At 37.8% G+C, this 20,063-nt stretch overlaps 1 protein-coding gene across 1 annotated transcript in view; it reads left to right on the forward strand.

Moving 5' to 3' along the window:
- Positions 1–14,845, forward strand: part of LOC101631144 (lipid phosphate phosphatase-related protein type 5) — a 108,761-nt gene extending 93,916 nt beyond the window's left edge. The window contains exon 6 of the mRNA XM_004689749.2: positions 14,119–14,845. Coding sequence (XP_004689806.1) covers positions 14,119–14,151 — 33 coding nt within the window. The 3' untranslated portion in view covers positions 14,152–14,845. The remainder of the gene's footprint in view (positions 1–14,118) is intronic.
- The last annotated feature ends 5,218 nt before the right edge of the window (positions 14,846–20,063 follow it).

The raw sequence follows: 20,063 nt of genomic DNA on the forward strand, positions 1-20,063 counted from the left end.
GTCAGGAGAGGTCTGCCACGCCATGTGGTCACCTCCGGGGCAGGCGGGAATCGAACTCATGCGGAAGCGGCTTTAGATTCTCAGTGCTGTGCTTTAACCCACTGCGCCATCAGGGAGGGCCGTAAGAAGCTTTTTAAATCAAATAAATACTTTCATCTTTAGGCTACAAGGGCTAACTATGTTCAAAGTAAAATTAAAATAGAATATAGGTATTACTCAGCAAAACATTTGAATTTTTCATACTGAAGAATCCTATGAATATGACAGATAATAATATTATTATTCTTTGTTATTAATTATTCCCTTAGTGAATCTTTAACTGTTCTGATTATCTCAGACTTTATCACTACATGAGTTAATCTTATTTCTACCCCATTCAGTCTTCATGAATTTTTGCCAACCTTAGAGCTCCCAGAGACCTTCTCCCAGTAGGACTGTTCCCTCGGCTCGAGTCCCAGATTAGGGAGACAAGGGAACAGGCCAGCACTCAGGCTGAAAAAGATCTATACAGCTATCCACCAACAGAAACAAATATTGCTGTCAGAAGCCATCATGCTTTTGAGGATGCGATATTGTGAACCTAATGAAAACAAGCTTCAGAAAAAGCAGATTACCGACCCAAGACTGACAGCCCACTGGCTTCCTCCATAGCATTAGAATAGAATAATTTTAAGAGTTTTCAAGAGGAAAAAAAGGTGACGGAATTCTCTTCCCATGCAAAAGGTTATTCACTAAATATTAAGATAACCATAAAATAGCAGCTATACTCAGAAAGACAAGTAATAACAAGTGTTGGTGAAGATGCAGAGAAAAAGGAACCCTATCTAGTACACCAAAGGTGGGAATGTTGACCTGTGCAGTCTCAAAGAGAACCTGTATGGAGATTCCTCAAAATATTGAAAGTAGATCTACCTTGTGATCCAGAAATTCCACTCCTGTATACATAGACAAAGGATTATGTATAAAATATACATACCCTGTGTATAAAATATAAACAAAACCATTGTTGCTGGGTTAATGTCTGTAATATATAAAACACCATACTGCAAGATAGGCAAAATTTATAAATTGGCCAATTAAGAGATCAAATGCAAATGGAAAAGTACTGTCACTTTTTAAAAAAGATTCATTTATTTATTTATGCATACAGAAGTGGGGTACAGGCCAGAGGTGCAGGGACAGTGAGAGGATTCACCAGAGAGAGTGGAGAGCAGACAGGCTGACTAACAAAGTACGCCGCTGAGGGGAGTAGCAGGTAGGTTACGCCATTTGGGTCACCTCCCTGTCTGGGAATTGAAGTCATGCTGAAGTGGCTTTAGCCCACTGTGCACTGGGGAGGGCCCTATTCTGTCACTTCTCATGACAATCTATGAAAGGTCTTTTATATGACACTGATAGCATTACCCAGTAAACCATGGTAAACCATTAGAGGGTATAATCAAGGAAATGTTATGTCCAGAAAAGAGCATCAACTGGAGAGAAGTATTGAAGCAAAACAAAAACCAAATAAAGCATAATAAATCAACTTGGGCAGCTGTTTAACAAGTTATTTGGTAAAGATGGCATGGACTAGATTATCAGAACAGCCACGTGTTGTCATTTGTCAAAATGCTTTAATCAGGTGCTGATCCTGCTCAAAGGAGTTGTCTTGGGACACTTGGGCTACTGCAACTAGTACCTTAGACCAAGTGGCTTATAAATATCAGAAGTCTATTTCTTAGAGTTCTGGAAAGTGGGAAGTCCAAGAGAAAGGCAGTGGCTGACTTAGTGTCTAGTTGAAGCCACATCCTGGTTCTAAATGGCCATCTTTTCCCTGTGTCCTCACATGGTAGAAGAAATGAGGGATCCCTATGGACTCTCTTGCAAAGGCACTAATTCCATTCACGAGGGCTCCAACTTTAGGACTTAATCCTTTTTTTCTAAAGACCCCATCTTTAAATACCATTCCACTATAGATTTGGTTTCAACATATGAATTTTGGAGCCTCCCAGTGGAGCAGGGGTTAAAGTCTCAGCACTATCAAACTATCGCCAGCCACTGTGACCGGAGTTCAATCCCTAGCCACGGAGCTGACCCACATGGTACAGATGACCTCTCCTGCCTCGCCTGCTGCACCCCTCAGCAGTGTATTTCATGAGATCTTACTTTTCTGCTCCCCACTCTGTCTCTGATGGACCCACTCACCCCTGAACCTCTGGCCTAAATCCCAACTCTTACATGCATAATTGGGGACACAGCCTTTTCGTCTGTTACCTATAAATACAGGAGTTAGGTAACTTATACCCATGACTTACAGTGAAGAAGCTCTGTTGGTTGACTTACTTAGAAAAGTGTCTTCACTCCCACTCAAAAACATGCTGACCTTCCCTCTATGGCATTTTTTTGTCCTCTCTTTAGGAATTTCTCTCAAAGGTAACCAGTGAGTCAGGACACAGTGTCTTTCCTGCAAGGGTCCTCCTGGGCAGGCTGCGTTCATCCCAGTAGCAAAGCACCGACCACTCTCGCCCTCTCCCTTACCTTCCCCCTGCTTTTACTTACTCTCTGGCAGAATGCTTACAGTCAGGTCTGCATAGGTAAGCACATGCTTGTAATAGATGTGTGTGCATTATCAATTTAATTGATGCTGAATAAAAACAAGGACACTATCTGGCAAGGGAACAATGACACTTAAAATGAATATAAAATGGATGAGATTTGGTAGAAAATGGAGTATTTCCAAGTAGTCTCAGGGGAATTAACTTCTACCTAGTTTTGTTAAGGACACTGAGAGCAACCACTATAGCCACCTATGGCTATTCTGCTAACTCTGCAAGCTAATTTAGTGAATATTGCCAGGTATAGAAAATATTTTTTTGAGAAAATTCTTTCCACCTAAACCTGGACATTGTTTTTTCTGAGGTGTATGCAATCTAATCAATTAAGCCAAATAACTGTCTTGCCAACAAGAAGGGGAGGTAACGGTAAGGACAATTATAGCATTATGTTTTTGTACTTCATGAAAGGGGCTTCTCACCAACCTGTAGTACCAAGGAAGCAGGTAGTATACTAGCACTCCCTACTGAACAGAATTATCACCTGAAGGAGAGTGGTAAGGAGTGATGACAGATGCAAAAAATCTAGAAACGTGGTAAGTGTGTACTATTGCAGTTAGAAATCACCACGTTTATTTCTCATAGCAACAGCAAAAAAAAATGTACATGGACAGGGACATTCTGAAGAAAATCAGTGACCTGGAGAAGCATATGCATTAACTACCTTTAAGCTGACTGTTTTGCAGATTGCTAAAATGACAGGGGAAAATGTGAACTAAATTTAAGAGAGCCAGGGGTGGAGCTGAAAATCTGGGTTTGAATTCCAAGCTATATAATAACTAGATGGAAGTAAACAGATGATTTCTCTTCTGTTATAAAATTACTGATCCTATACAATTCCCCTGTATAGGGTAACTGACGGAATTATCACAAGTAAACTTCTTGGTATGTAGTAGGTGCTTAACACAAGTTATTCTCCCTGGTAATAATGATTCCCTTCAAAGGATTTGCATTCAAGGATACCCCTATAGATAGATGGATCTCATGGACTTAAAAGTTTATACAGATTGTCCTTGTCATACTGAGCACATCTGGCAGAAAATACTATAGTGTAAAATGTTGCATACATTAGTGTCATAGCAACAGCAAAACAATCCTATGGTTTCTTGCCAAGACAAATGTGATTATACATTACTGTGCCCTCTGTGGTAAATTCCTTTGAGGTTTCAAAATGCTGTGCATGAATAACCACAGCAATCTATTTAAAATTCAGTTGCTTTTCTATAATGCAAATCTTTGTTTTACAGAGCTGCTGAACTGTCATATAAATGTTATATAGGACCTTGTCAAAACAACTTTATTAGTGATCAGATATTGGAATAGTGAAACTAAATATATTCATATTTTAGGTATTTTTCCTTCAATCTAAATTTTGAGCACTTATGAAAAATATTTTAAGTAAATCAGTGTTTACGTGCTATACTCTGTCCTCATCTGTGAAATTTAATTTTGCTCAAAAAATTGTCAATTGAAAATGCAAGCTTAAAAGTTCCAACAGACATCAACATTTAAAGGTTAGAAAATCTAGCACATTTGGTTATTAGTATGCCATCTGTCATTTTTCCTACTTATGCTCTAGTATTTATGCTTCAGTATTTATTTCTTCACACTATTTATAAATTATTCTACACAAAGAATAAAAGATTTTTGTTTTCATTTATCTAAAATATCTTTTATAAAAGCATTTTTCCAGTAAATTATTTGGGAATATAAAACTGCTCTCATCTCACTTGTGTGAACAACTATGGAGTTGATGACTGAATCTTTAAATTGTGACTCCTGAAATCATTAGCAAATAAAACATTGATGATTTTTAAAACTTATTCCTGATACACCATTATTACAGATAGGAAACTGCCTATACCAATTCATTACCCACTTTTGTTACATTTGTGTCCACACAACGTATTTTCCTATAAAATTAACCAGGAGCACCATACCACTATTGAGAATTTTTTGGTAAAGAAAATGCAAAATTTTATTCAATTAAAACTAGAAAAATGAACAGTGATCTCACTCATTGTCTTATGTGATATTTTCACTAAAAAAGCAACTGATCATCCATATGAATTTTTTTAAATTTGAAGATCTGGATTAAAAAAAACCACAAATGAATAGGAGGTATCCATATTCCACCACAGTAAAAAGTGAGTCTACCTGTGTATAGCACAGGACTGCCCTGGAAGATCTTTTCCATAGTCTGTTTTAGTTCACCTAACAGTACTTCATAGGAAATGGTTATAGCTCAATAAATACAATAATCACATCAAACATAATAGTTAATCTTCAATGAAGGCTTAAAAAGCATCTGGAAAAGTAAAGAACTTCACACATAAATATCATGTTGCTTTTTATAGAAATCAGTTTAGTGTCGTATTTCTGTTCTCCAGTAACTTATCCAAGGTCACACAATTTGTGTGAAACAAGAATATGGAACGGTATTTCCATTTCTGCTCCTGTTCTGAATTTATTGCTTCAAAGTTCAAATTCATAAGCAGTGTGCTGTACAAAATTATACAGTTACACTGAAAAAGTTTTAATTCATGTAAATAAATCACTACCTTGGCTAGAGAATTGTTTGTGTTCTAGTATTCCACAAATATTACCAAAAAAAAAAATAGTAAAAGGTGTGAAATACATCTTTGTCAGTTCAATTAGTTATTGGTGATAGTAAATCATGAAGGGAAAAATGCTGAAATGTTCTTACTTTTGCTTTGTACGATTCCTACCTTTATGTCTGCTCCCAATAATGGAGAATATTCTCAATCATCTTCAACATCTTCATCTTCTAGGGCAAAATTAAAGGAGGTAAACTATTTATATGTGTTATGTTTTTAGTTATCTTCTCATACATTTGGTATTTTTCTTTTGCGACTGAGCAGATTCAATAACTGACAAGCCTAAGTATCAGTTGACTTTACGATTAGCTCTTATTATGATTAATGATTTTAAATTTTTTAAATTGGGGTTTATGAGGGCATTATTAGACAACCTGTAAAATTCCCCTTAGCAGTTTTACGAATTTTGACAAGCACATGGAGTAATGTAATCACCACCTTAATCACCTTGTCACCTTAAAATATTTCTTCCTTCCCCTGGTGTGTGGTGCCCCCTTCTTTAACTAAAACTCCTGGCAATTACTGTTCTGTTCACTCTTCCTCTAGTTTTACCTTTATGTTTTAAATTTCTATCATATCGCATCATATAAATGGACTCAGGTGTAACTTAGCTTTTTGTGCCTGGCTTCTTTTACTTATCATAATGTTTCTGAAATTTATTCATGTTACACCTGCTTCTTCTTTTTTTTTTTTTTTTCCTTCTTCCCCTTTTCTGTGCAGGGTAGAATGTAGACATTTTTGCTGTTGTTATCCATACACCAATGAAGGACATTTGGGCTATTTGCAGTTTTTCACAATAATGAATAAAGCTGGTATAAAAGTCCATGAACAGGTTTTTGTGTGAATTTTATGTGTAAGCATCTTAATACTTATGGATAGAATTGCTGAGATTATGGTAAATGCATATTTATCTTTACAAAATATTTTTCCAAAGGGTCTGTGTCATGGTTAGCCGCCCTTATTATGGTTTTGATTGATTCTAAACTGAATGTTGATTTGACTGGTATTTTTGAAAATAGGCAACTTTTTTTTTCATGAGTTTTAATCAGCTTCTCTTTATATAAGAGCTTATCAGTGCATTTATTCATTAACTACTTTCTCTGACTCTTTTCTGCTAATGGCATTTGCTTAGTAAATCTAGAGCATTTTTTAAAAGTAAAGAGAAATTTAACCATTTAGGTATTTAAAAAAATGAATGTAAAAAAAAGCACAAGTACAGTCTAAGGACATTACCCTCCTTATTGATTTGTTATATACAGTAAAATTTTATCTAATCAGATTTTGTAATATATGAAACATGCAACAAACATCAAATATGTAGCACTATGGCCTATTTCCAGAACCCATAAGCTTTTTATAATCTAGCAGAGAGATAGATCATTTTTTATAAGAAAATATGGAGCAGGCAGATACAGCTATTAGAGGAACACAAAAAGGGTGCTATCCAAACTTAGCAATGCTGGAAACATCTCGAAGAGGAATCTGCAAAACTATTACCCAAGTAAGGAGAGAGAAGAATGTTCAGACAGAGGAACCAGACTGTACAGATTTTGTTAGGCAGATGAGGTAAGAAACTTGAGGATTTCATAAATGAGTATTAGATGGGGTCTCAAGTAAGTGGAAAAAACAACAGAATTGAAAAGGAGCAAGATGAAGTGAAACTAACAAGTCTGGAAATTTCCAAAATGACCGAAAAATTTCATAGTAGGAGGGAAGTAGAAGAGGAGAGAAACTGGGATTTGGTGTTTCTGGCATGGTTAGTGGTTGAGAGAATAGCTGTTGACGATGGGCTGAAAGAATAAGGGACAGGAGATTACTGGAGTTAGAAAGCTTAAGAAACTTCTGCAAATACACAAATCCCCAAATGTGTACTACAAACACATTAGGGTCATTAGTCTTACATGGAGTTTCATGTTAATCTGTTGGGAGAGTGAGTCAAAAACAACAGATTATTGCTACAGATCTTCTCAATCTATATGGATTCATCTGAAGCTTCAGCAAGACATATTTGAAAACAAATGTTTTAGCAATTTTTTTCATGACTATTAACTTTTTCTTAAGACAATGCTTTTTCCTGAGAACGGATGGCATTTTAAAGAAAATATTCAATTTTATATTTCTGACAATGCTTCCTTTACTAGCCAGTTACTTTTCTGCTACTTCAGGCCTTTCTCAGACTGGTTGTAAAAGTGAATCCATCATTTGCCACACTTATAAAAAAGGCAAATTTCTGGCTACCCATCAGAGACGAGTCCAGTGGACCTGGGTTTGGGCCTTGGGATCTGAAATGAATAGAGGCTCCTGCGGTGATTTAAATACCAGAGGTGCAGTTGGTCCTGCAGAACTGCTGATACAGTGGTTTTCAAAATTGACCTGACCGCCCAGTAGAATCACCTGGAGAGCTTCTGGAACTCCTCTGTGCATGCCACGCCTCAAAACAATTAAATCCAAGTCTATGGGATTGAGTCAGGATTTTTTTTAAGGCCCCCAGGTGATTCCAATTTGCAGCCAAACCTGAGAACCAGCACTCCTAAAAGCAACAATGTGGAAAGCCTTCAGCTTCTTTGGATCCTTAAGGACTAGGAAATACTTCGTAAGATCTGAAGCTAATGCTCCAGTAAAGGCAAATGCTCCTGCCTTTGATTTAATTAGCTTATCAGGAAAAAGCTGCCCAGAAATTTCTCTTTTCTCTGGGCAGTAACAGCTCTACCGGAAAGTAACCTTAGTCCCCTTCTTTAAAGAGGACAAAAAGGACGCTCCTGAAAGGGAGACAACTCTGTGCGAATATAAAACTTTTGAGCTACTACAAAATCACCATAGTGGAGAAAATGGTTCCAAAAAGCCTCGTTTCCCAAGAGAACTGTTACATTTTAGCTTTTATGGCTCCCTATCGCCAAGTTCCTAAAACAAAAAAATTACTTCGCACAAATTTTACAATGTTTCATGGCCTCAAGATTGGAAGTCTGATCATTTCTCATTACCACCCCAAAGGGAAACAGGATGGCCGGGAGGTGCGTCCTCACCTTTGCACTTAAAAAAATTCAGAACAAGACCCAAGGACAGGCGCAGAGATAAAGGTTAATAAAAGGTTTGTTTACAAGAAGGAGAGAGAGGAGAGAGAGGACAGAATGAGAGACATTAATTATCAATACCTCCTACCTGAGTTTGGACTTAGCCACTCCCTGAAGGCAGGCAAAGCCCCCACTCCCCCAGGTGCATCGAGGTTTGGTTTTATATCCAGCTGGCTCCTTAACTCCACCCTTAGTTCCCAGAAATCCCCTCCCTCACGAAGTCAAGGGTCACAGTGGTTTCACAGCATGATGGGAGTTGTAGTCTTCAGACCGTGGGCTCGCCACAATGGAGGTGGGGGCGGAATCCATAACACATCAGTGGGTGGAGTTCACACAGGACACACGGTCTCCCCACCCCCAAACCAACTTCACAACCGACTAGGAGGAAATTGTAAAAAAAACAGTGGGCCACAGAGTGTGAGCTTCTCCTCTTTTCTGCCCATTTTGCCCCTTCAAAGGATACAGTGAAGTAAGCAAGCAAGTTAAACAATAATGAGGGCCAGTATTTGTAGATGACATCTATCTTGCCCTGACGACATATAGACTGCATCTTACAGAATTAGTGACTTTATCATAGGACTATGCTGCCTAATCCTGAATGCTTAATGCTAAATGCTTTTTCAAGATTAATGTGTTTTGGCACTAAGATACTGTCAAAGGAGCAAGATCTTGAGCAGCGCTTTGCACTCAAAAATGGATATTTCTCTAGCACGTCACCGTGTAAATCACCTCATAGCAATTTAGGATTGGTTTATGCCACCAAATGAGTTTGCACCGATCTTGTAAGAAACATTTGGATTTTAAAGTTTGTTTAGATATTAGAATTGTGGGTTTGTAAAATGTGATGTTTCAAAATATAATTTTAAAACTGGATTTTTTTTTCTAGTGTATTCTTTCATAGTTGTTTTTATCTTTTGTTTCTGTCTAGGAACAAAAAGTTTAGCCTTTCTAAACTGACATTTGAATAGAGACAAGGACATTTGTGCACTTAATTTTATTTAATCTTCATAAATATCTACTTAAGTAGGTAATGTTATCTACATTTCACAATGAGAAAGCTGGGTTTTTTTTGTTTTAAAATATTTATTTATGCATACAAGAAGTGGGGTACAGGCCAGAGGTGTAGCAGTGGGAGGATTCACCAGTGAAAAGAGTGGGGAGCAGACCAGGCAGAATGACTGAAATACACTCTGAGGAAGACAGCTGGTGGGTCAGGAGAGGTCTGCCACACCATGTGGATCAGCTCCCTGGCCAGGAATTGAACTCCTGCTACAGTGGTTGCACATAGCTTCATAGTGCTGCACCACCAGGCAGGGCCAGAAAGCTGGGATTTTGAAAAGGTAAATTGTTTAGAAAATTCCCTCTCATTCAAAATAAATAACTAAATATGGGAAAAAAGGATATAATAGAAATTTGAAAGAAAAAAAAATCCCACGCTTAGAGAGTCATCTTAACCTGTTGACATCAGGCTTCCTCATTGTAACATCCACTTACCATGCAGATTGTTGAATTGAAATTATATTCACCTATCTCCTTTTATATTTAGGTTAAAAACTGATGCTCGTGCAGCAGACCTCTCATCTCCCTTAGCAGTGTATTTCAATAAATCTTTTTCTGTTCTCAAACTACTGCTGATAAACTCTGAAAACCCAACACTGTTTAGAATTACCTTGAAAGAAACTGGAACATTATTTAACCTCAGCCTTTGTTCTAATATTACCATTTTTTAATTGATTTATTCATGCTTACAGAAATGGGGTGCAGGCCAGAGGTACAGAGGCAGTGAGGATTCACCAAAGACAAAGTGGGATGCAGAACAGGCAGACCAATGAGGCACAGTGCTGAGGGGAGCAGCAGGTGGACAGGAGAGGTCTGCTGCACCATGTGGTCACCTCTGAGGCTGTGGCCAGCTTGCAGTGCTGTGCTTTAACCCGTTGGGTCACCAGGGAGGGCCTGTTATAACATTAAAGCAACATACAACTTTAAATCATTACTATGTCCAAATAATGTTAGTATTTCAATAAATACTTAAATAATGCATAATACACATTTTGTAGGTGTCCCGAATCCAACCTATTGAGAATGATCAAGAAGAAAATTCACAGGAAAGGCCCTTTAAAGACTGTCTTGCAAGGCTCTTCAGCTGGATATTGGGAATAAGCCACCGTGAACACCTTCAATTAAGGCAATAAACGTATGTGCGCTTGAGCGCACTGGTGCTGGAATTGGATTGCAAAGCTAAGGCAAATATAGAAAAATCTGTCCTTCTGTGTAGGTCTCCACTGAAACCTAAAGGAACCTAGACTACTAAATCATCGTGGTGGTTTTTCATTTTTACTATATACTGAATTTTTCACTGATTGTTTTACTTGTTAATAGCAAGTTAATATTTCTCAACGCCAAGTAGCCTGTCTGCTGGGCTCTTTCTGTATTCACCCATTTTTTCAATGGGAAATCACAGGTGGAAGATTTTGTCCTTGCCAATTTTTATGTCATAAATAAATGGCAATTTTTTAAATTACAGATAATTTCTACAAATGGAGGTACAGAATAGTAAAGTGGAAATTACTGTGTACTTAAAACTTTAAGAGTACTATAGATGTCAGAATTTATCAAATTTGTGAATCAAAAACTGCTTTCTAAATATATTTTTTTTAATAAAAAAAATCTTTTTAAATGCAAGGCTTTATTCTTATGGGACCTCTGCACTCAAGGAACAGACTCAGTATTTTGCTCACTGATTTGCTGTGTACAGGAATGACTTCTAGTGACTGTTAATAGTGTGATCTTCAACTCTTCAACCTCAAGTCATATCTCCTCTGTAATCCTTAGTAGGTGTAGTTATGGAAAGTGTCAGTAATTGCACTGAAAATTATATAACCACTTTCCTTTTGGGATTTTAAGTTAAATGTTTGTGCATGAGTTTTTGGTTTGCCTACTTGTGTTTGCACTATCATATAATCAGCTTTAGAGTTGCATGTTACATAGATTAAAACAGGAATCCCTCATCACCTCTTTTGCCCCCAGAGAGTTTACTCGTCAGGCGGATGCTCTGAAAATATCAAATGCAATTTCAGTTTTTGGTGTTACTAAGAAAAATGCTGATGGGGAAGTATGCAATAACATAAGTTTGTGCATAGGAATTTTGCCATCTGTATACTTCAAAGTATGCATGTAACAGCTCTGCTAATGTAATTTTTATGACATAGAATGATAGAAACATAATTGATAAGGATCTTAAGTAATTGACTTGTTCTTTTCTAGATTCCTTCTGGGAAAACCTCCTCTGTGCCAGAAGAGAATTAATCCTCTCTTGTACTGAGATAATCTATCTCCTTCACTCTGTGGTGTGGGTTCACTGGGTCTTAGACATTGGAGTTAATGAACAGATGGCCTTGTGCTACAAAGTACTCTGCTCATGTACTTAGAACTATTATTAAATTCCCCCTGCCCAGTCACTTCAAGGATATGTTTTCATCTCTCTGCTAATGACCACCTCTAAATGACAGAGCTTCAAGGGGAAGCCACTGTTCGATTCAATAGGAAAAAAAATTAATCGCAGAGGTTAAAACATAGGTGTGCTGTATAATTAAACATGTGATATTTGGGGGTTAAAAACTGGTGTTTCCACAAAGCCCTGGGAGCAGTCTAGGAATAGACTATTACCTAGACCTTCCTGGTGGCCTAGGGGTTAAGCCATAGCACTATCACGGCTATGGCCTGAGTTTGATCCCCAGCCAGAGAGGTGACCCACATGGCACAGCAGACCTCTCCTGTCTCACCCGCTGCTCCCCTCAGCAGTGTATTTCAGTGGATCTGCCTGTTCTGCTCCCCATTCTGTCTCTGGTAAATCTTCTTACTCCTCCCCACACCTCTGGCCTGTACCCCAGTTCTTCCATGCAAAAGTAAATAAAATGTTTTCAGAAATAAACTATTAGAAATAGTTCTATTATTTCTATTTCTAATAGAAATAAACCATTACCTGTGTAGTTTAACTTGGCAATAACAGCGTAAGGAAAAAAAAGGAATAGCCTTTGGGATTTACGGACAATGAAAGGAAGAATCTAGTTTCACCGATAATGTGCTTTTAAATTCCAAGAACGAATCGCACATTTCCTAGATCTCAATGGCACAGTTTTACCCATCCAATGCTTGCCAAAGGTAATCGTACCTCACTCACTATTGGGGGAGTCCTGACTTCAGTGTATTATCCCTATGATTAGCGTCCACTTTCTCCTCAGTGTGTCCAGGTTTTGATCACGTTTGCACAATGTCCCTACCATTGTGGCAGATTCTTCATCACTCTCTCCAGATTTTACTTGTGACTTGGTTTCGCCTCTACTTCAATCCTCCCTGGCAATGATCATCCATGTTCTGATCATTTCTTTTTTCTGTTGAGATCTGCTAATATTTCAGGTCTACCTTCCATTTCGGATCCCCTCTACCTGGGATCAACTTCAGCAGATTTACGACCCTTTGGACACTTCATTATGTAGAGCAAGACCACATCTGTCAATTTGGTAGTGTAAGCCTGTGTATCAGATTGTATTACCTTAGTTCATAGATTGTAAGTCTCCACAGGCTCACTGGAAATAAAACTGTGATGCATGATTTCCACAGTTCTTTATGCAATCATAGTCCATAAAATAACTCTGATAAATCGTTTTGTCCTGAAGTTATATTTGTGCTTCTGTAAAGTTCAGAGATGAACTGCTGAATCTTCAACACACTCCTCGTGCATTTTCTAATGGGAAATTAGTTGCCAAAGCCTTGTGAGTAGCAAAAAGTTCACTTCTTGCTCTCCTTCGCTATTCGTATTTTTTTCTCTAGGTTTAAGTGGGTCAAACCTAGGAAATAGTACATTAGCAGTAGTCAGTCTTATCTTTCTAGTTGTGGTTTAATATGCCTGAGTTCAGTGAAATATTTAATTTCTTCTAATGTATCTTAAGAATATTTTAAACTACAGCGAATCCATTAGCTTGAAAGGAGTCACATATACATCAAAGAAATAGGATGGCAATCATTATATGAAATTCTATTTATGATGTCTTTGACTTAAAAAGAGTTAACACAAACTACAATGACAAACATTCAGCAGTGGTAATGTGCTGATAAGACCCCTTTGTAATGCTGCTCTGATTAGCTGGGGCTTTTACTTCCTTTGATCTTGAAATATCCCTGTATGTGGTAATTAATTGTGCCTTATCAATTTTCCAATGTACTATTTCAGCAGCCATGATAGAGCCTGTTGCATGCCTGAATCCATTTAAATATTAGCAATGCCACAGGGTTTCTTGGTACAAAATCCTGTTCCTTAAAAGAAAAATATAAAGAGTGTAAAGAATTTTCTGGTTGAGGTAAACAATGGAAATTACAGCCTGGAGCCTGTAATCATGCATCAAAATGAAGTGTTTAAGTAGATCTTTGTCAGTTAGCGAATGCCGCTGCAGTCTGAGCATTTTGCCACCTCATTCTATGCCATCTGTCTCACAGGGAGTAATTAATCCAAAACTCCAATGTGCAGCATTAAAATTCCATTAACATTGAACAGAATATTAACATATCTGACATTGCCATTTTTATCTCTGCAAATTTCAGTCTAAATTTTAAATAAAGGAGGTATACCATTTTAATCTATTTGGTTAATTAGGACTACTGAATAAAATATATAATTAGCAGCTAAGTTTAGGTAATAACACATTGAACTTAGTTTCATAATGCTGTATCTTTCTGCAATGCGAACATATATTAGGCACAGTTTTATACTAGGCTTGTGGTTACTCAGAAAAGCTCTAAGCCAATCCCCAAGATATTGACTGTCCTTTTCCCTTTTTACAGAACCACATCACTGCCTTCGCAGAAGTCACATGATATTGAAGCAGATGGTTTTGCACTGCACTGGACATCATCCCTCTTCACCATCCATCCATAACACCCAAAGTTTGTTTGATTACAAGACTTTATAAAGTTGTCTAATTTTATAATTTTCAAATCGGTGTCAGTCTATCTGTTCCCCCCACTAGACTGTGAGCTCCTCAAGGGCAGGACTGTGTCTTTTTTTTTTTTTCTCTGACTCCCCAGCACCTACAGCAGAGCCTCGCACAAAGTAGGTGTTCAATAAAAATACAATGACAGGCCGGACAAATTAATTCTTAAATCAAATGTTCACTTTAGTTTCTCACAGAATCATTGCAATGATGTGAAAAACACAAGTCCTATTTATACAAGAAATCCCTCCATTTGGGGCTAGTTAGGCTTTTAATTTTTCTTGTATCTATTCAGCAGTATACCATATTTCATTTGAAGTGGACTTGGAAAGTCATGGGGGTTTTTATTTTATTGTTCAGCATGACATTATTTCCATTCTAACAGATTTCAGTGTGTGAAATTACTTTTAGAAAGTATGTTCTATACTAAAATACTGTTTGCACATAATTATTAAGCTATACTTCACTTAAAATACCATTCACACTATACATTCTAAGACTGGTGCTTCTGCTTTTGAAGGGGAAAATGCCAATTTTTACTGTAATAAGTAATGTATCATAATTAAATATTATTTATTTGAACTTTTGTTCCTGACAATTGTGATTTAATTATTGACTTACAGCTTGGGATACAGGCAGTGCTTAGAATAGGTAAGTGACTATGTACAGCAGTGGTTATCCATCTACTGAGTAATTTTTCATTGATAAAAATGAATGAGGCCTCATTCTTAGACTATTTACTATCCTGATTTCACATAATTGAAACTTGAAAGAATCCCACCTGATACATAATTTAGATAAACTATGTTAACATATGTTTACATTTGTGAAATACTCTATTTTTTCCTGTATTAATTCATCTGATACTTACAATCGCCCAGGTAAATGTTAAGTATGACTTTAGTTTTACAAATGAAGAAAACGAAGACAAAACAGGGTAAATAACATGCTTAATTCCACAGTTAATGAGAAGCAGTGAAAACTAAAATTCAGATTTTCTAACACCAAGCTAGTGTTCCTTTCAAAAATCGTTTTGGACACACTGAGGCCTTTCAGAGGTCGGCAGCATTGTGGGCAACTCTTATGTTTTACAAAATGAGGAAACAACAAAATGTGAGTTTAGAAATCTAAACTATATTGTAAATATCTGTTTTTTTAATGAACACTTTTCAAATATATAACTATCTAGTAACATGTTCTAAAATAGTGTCAGGATTCTATAGATGAGATCTTTTATGAAACTGAAATCTAAATCAGATGTCTGTCTTGTCACCCTCCTTCATCTGCCTCAACCTCTACCTCTCTGAGAGGCCCCAGGGGCAAACTTCACAGTGAATGCATGGAATTAAGAATGAAAATCCTGATAATAGCAGAAAGATAAACTAGACCATCAGAAAACCATTCAATGTGCTCAACAGTATCTTTACAATCTTTCAAGCTATCCTGAGTATCTTTTGACTTACATGAGTAGTACTTACTCACTAAAACAAATCTTCCTATCTTGTCAGTACGCAAGCAAATTAAATTTCAATTTTCTCTGTAATTTCAACAGAAATCTGCAACTAAACATAACCAAAGACTTACCCATTATTCCCTAGATAGATTTAACTTGCTCGACCCCATCACTGTAGGAGGTAAAAAACTTCCAAGAGGGTTCAAGTAAGAAAAAAAGTTCATACTTCCATAGTAATTAAATTGTTGGAAATTTCAAACATGAACAAACTTGGAATGCCTTGCCCCTCTTGAAAGACTTTTAAGGGCAGTAACAGTAATGAATTCTTTTACTGGAAGGGGGGTAAGTAAAAGGGATGATCACATTGTTTTTAGAAGGTAGGACTTCCAGGGCTAGTGAGTTCTGTAGTTTTTAGCATTGCTCTTCCAAGGAGCCCATTAAAAGCATTTTTCCTATTGGAAGGCTTTGGTATATATATTCGTATGTAAATGTCTTACCTTTATACCTGTCTAACCCTGTTCTAAATACAGAAGCTGTACATTCCTCAAACCCAAGTTTAATCCAGGATCAAAATATTTGATCTCTACTATTTAAATAAAGCATCTCTACTATTTAAATGTCATGGGCCCAAGACTCTGTAATGACTGATCCTGCCTCTAAGGACAGATGCAGATGGTAAACGTCAGCCCAGAGTCCTTAACCATGATGCTGTTACTGAGGATAATGAAAACAGGTTTAAGAAAATATTAACTTGTACATATGTACATACATAGTCTAGCAAAAGCAGGCAAACACCTATCTTTCTGCAAAAGACATCTTTTTATTCTCTTTACTTGGGGCCCAGGTCAGTATAAAATAGTTAGCCTGAAAATTTCAGTCGTCTCTGTTTGCATGGCAGAAATTCTGCACATGTTTCATCTGATTCCTAAGATTATTTAAAAGGCTCTTTTATGTTAAAAGAGAGGAGAACCTTCTTTGACAAACTTTGTCTATCTCACTCCTAACTGGGCCTCTCTTTTCTCAGGACCTATCCTAGCCAAATAGCTCACTTACATTTACCATACAGTTTCCTTTGCGAAAGAGCAGTAGGGAAGGAAGAAGTTCTCTGCTGTGTATTGTATTTTTCAAATAAAATTTTAAAAACTAAATTTAAAAATTAAGTTTGCTTTTTTCCCCCCATGTCTGTAATTAATCATTTCTCAAGTGTAGAGAATAAAAAAAAAAATGCTTATTAACGCGACGGAAATCAGAGTTTCAGTGACTGGAAAAGGTCTGGAAAGAAAGCACAAAGGTTCAGATTTGACCATTTCTTTGGGCAGCAAAAAGAACCTTTGCATCCCTGGGCCATCCGGGATCTTATCAACCCCATTATTTGTAAATCACAACCTCCAGGAAACTCTCTGCAACACAGAACAGATACACATCTACATAACCTGCCTCCATTTATGATGCAAATGGTCATGTTCCAGCCTCTCAGGCACCATTTATTCCAATTTGATGGCTTGCTCCAAAAAGTTGGACATACACCAAATGGCTTTATTTACACCTTGCAAACATCAATCTTCTCAATTTCCAATCTTCTTCTCTGGGCTTTCTAATACATCTTGTGAAGTATGAGTCTTTAAAAATATCAAATAAGAAAATTTATTCCAGATTTCAAGTAAAAGAGTCTCTTCTCAAAAGAAAAAGAGCATTCAAATTCCTCTTTCCTGTCCCATTTATTTTAGAGGATAGCTGGATGTTAGCCTGATAAGCCTCAGAACATGGTCGAGGTTTAATGAAATGAATATGCTCTTCCTACCCCAAATTTGTTGGTCTTGGACGGATTATACATATTGGTATATTGGTATTTACTTTTTTTTTTTTTTAAGATTTACTTCTTTATGCACACAGAACTGGAGTACAGGCCAGAGGTGCAGGGGCAGGGAGAGCAATCACCAGAAATAGAGTAAGGAGTGGAACAGGCAGACTGATGTAGTACACTGCTGAGGGGAGCAGTGGGGAAGGACCAGAGAGGGCTGCTGTGCCATGTGGGTCACCTCCCGGGAGGGGGATTGAACCCATACTGAAGCTGCAGCTAGCTTGCAGTGCTGCAGCACTTGAACCAGCTGCGCCAAGAGCGAGGGCCCCATAGTGATACTTTCAAACCTATGACCTGGCTCTCTTGGACCTCCATGTAAGTTAATACAGATAAGGGGATAGTGAACCATCTCCACCTTTTGGATAAAATTTACTTCTCAGACTTGTCATTCTTTTTTGGGAGGTGGGGCAAGGCAAGAGCTTTTTAAGTTTGACTTGATCTGACCCATTGTTTCTCAACAGCCCAAAAACAAGTGACATCATCTGGTATTTGTCTTTCTCCTTCTGACTTGTTTCACTTAGAATAATCCCCTCCAGCACCATCCATGTTCCTGCAAACGTTCTTTTGTGGTCACTGACTTGGTGTTAACTAGCGCAAGACTAAACAAGAGAGTTTTATAAATTACATACACAAATAAGGGTAATTAGAAAAAAAAAAAAAAAAGCACTGCCTCTCCAAACAACTCTTTACTATTTGGTGATTATAATTTTAAGAAGCCCTAAGAACAGGTTAGATAAGAGAGCACCAAATCTTACCTCACACTCCCTTCTCCCACCCTGTTTTTTTCTGTAACTTACTATTCCCTACTCTCCAAGTGACATTTAATAAAATTAAAATTTAACTTTGGGGGCCCTCCCTGAGGGCGCAATGGGTTAAAGTGCGGAGTTCCTGTTGTGACCCACATGGCACAGCAGACCTCTCCTGTCTCTCCTGCTGCTCCCATCAGCAGTGCTCTTTGTCAATCTGCCTGTTCTGTCTCTGATGAATCCTCTCACCTCCCCTGCACCCCTGGCCTGTACCCCATTTCTGTATGCATAAATAAATCTTTAAGAAAAAAACAAACTTAACTTTGGACTTTGCTCAATAGCAAAGTAGGATGCGGAATCAGAGTTGCCATGGGAACCTGGCCCACTTGACCAAGGAGCTATGTAGAATTCCAGAGAAAAGCAGAAACATGGCAAACAGCACCCAGCAAGACACCCTCCCAAAAGGCTCACGCAAATTTGATGTCCCAACAGCTAACAACCCTTAGAGATACTCTCCCAGCCTTGAAAAATCAATCAAAACAGGTTAGAAAAGAGAGCCCCAAATCCTACCTCACACTCCCTACTCCCTTCTTTCACCCTGTTTTTCTCTCTCTCTCTCTCTTTTTTTTTTTCAATGAATCTACCTTTTCTGTTCTCTTTCTGTCACTGGTGAATTAATTATTTCACCCCAGCAACTCTAGGCCTCACCCCATTATATCAACCACACTTACCAGTCTATGGATCAGCAAAGCCTTTTTCTAATCCAAGCTGGGTTCACCCAGGGATGGATAATCAGGATAACCTTGGCTGGATATACTCCTTTATCTGGGGGTCACTTGATGAAAGTCTGATATTCAAAGCAAGGGGAGATTCCTGGTTGCCTGCCCCACCCAAGCGAGAGTGGAGCTGAGCAGCAACTAGAAGCTAGAAGAGAGCACTGAGGGGAAGCAAAGAGTTGGTGATCAAGAAGGAGATGTGGAGGAGGCACTTGGAGCAGAGAGATGGGAAGAAGAAACTGTACTTGCTTAGCCTTGTACCAGGGACTTGGGGAACACAGGAGCCACTGAGAGAGACAGCTGTGGGTGAGATACCTGTGGGAAGGCTGATAATAGCAGCCTTTTCTTGACCTTGACTTTGTTCTTTTCCTCCAGACTCACCTCACGCCTTTCCTACCGGTCCCCACCAGAAGGTGCCTTAGACTTGTGGTGGGGCTTCTGCTATGCGCCAACCCTGTTTGGCTGAGCATTTTACCCACAAGGGTAATAACTCTGGGTGCTTGATTTGGAAACTAAACTCTCTTTATTGCATAAATTCAATTTGCATGATCATTTTTATGGTCTCTGCTGCAAAAACTGAAGTTTGTATATGCATGTATGTACATGTACGTATATGTCTGTATAGGTACATCCACGTATGTATACATACAAAGATGCAGAGACCTAGATGTACACATAGGGGACACATGTAATCCTGCATATATTGTAATTTGTGTATGTATCACGTGTGACCATATACATTTCAAACTTTAAAGAAATATTATCTAACTTTGTATTTGCATAAAATTTTTATAGTCTGTAGTCTCATAATTGTTTATTAATAGATCTCTACATAGAAATTTGATCAATTACTTTTCCATGGCCAAATTAAGAAATAATTTTATCAGTGACATGAAAAGTATTTGTATTAGTGTGCTACTTCCCAGAGGCAGCCCAAAGAGTTATGGTAGAGGATTCTGG

Source organism: Condylura cristata, unplaced genomic scaffold (genome assembly GCF_000260355.1).
Source record: "Condylura cristata isolate star-nosed mole 26May11 unplaced genomic scaffold, ConCri1.0 scaffold00026, whole genome shotgun sequence".
NCBI classification, from domain to species: Eukaryota; Metazoa; Chordata; class Mammalia; order Eulipotyphla; family Talpidae; genus Condylura; species Condylura cristata.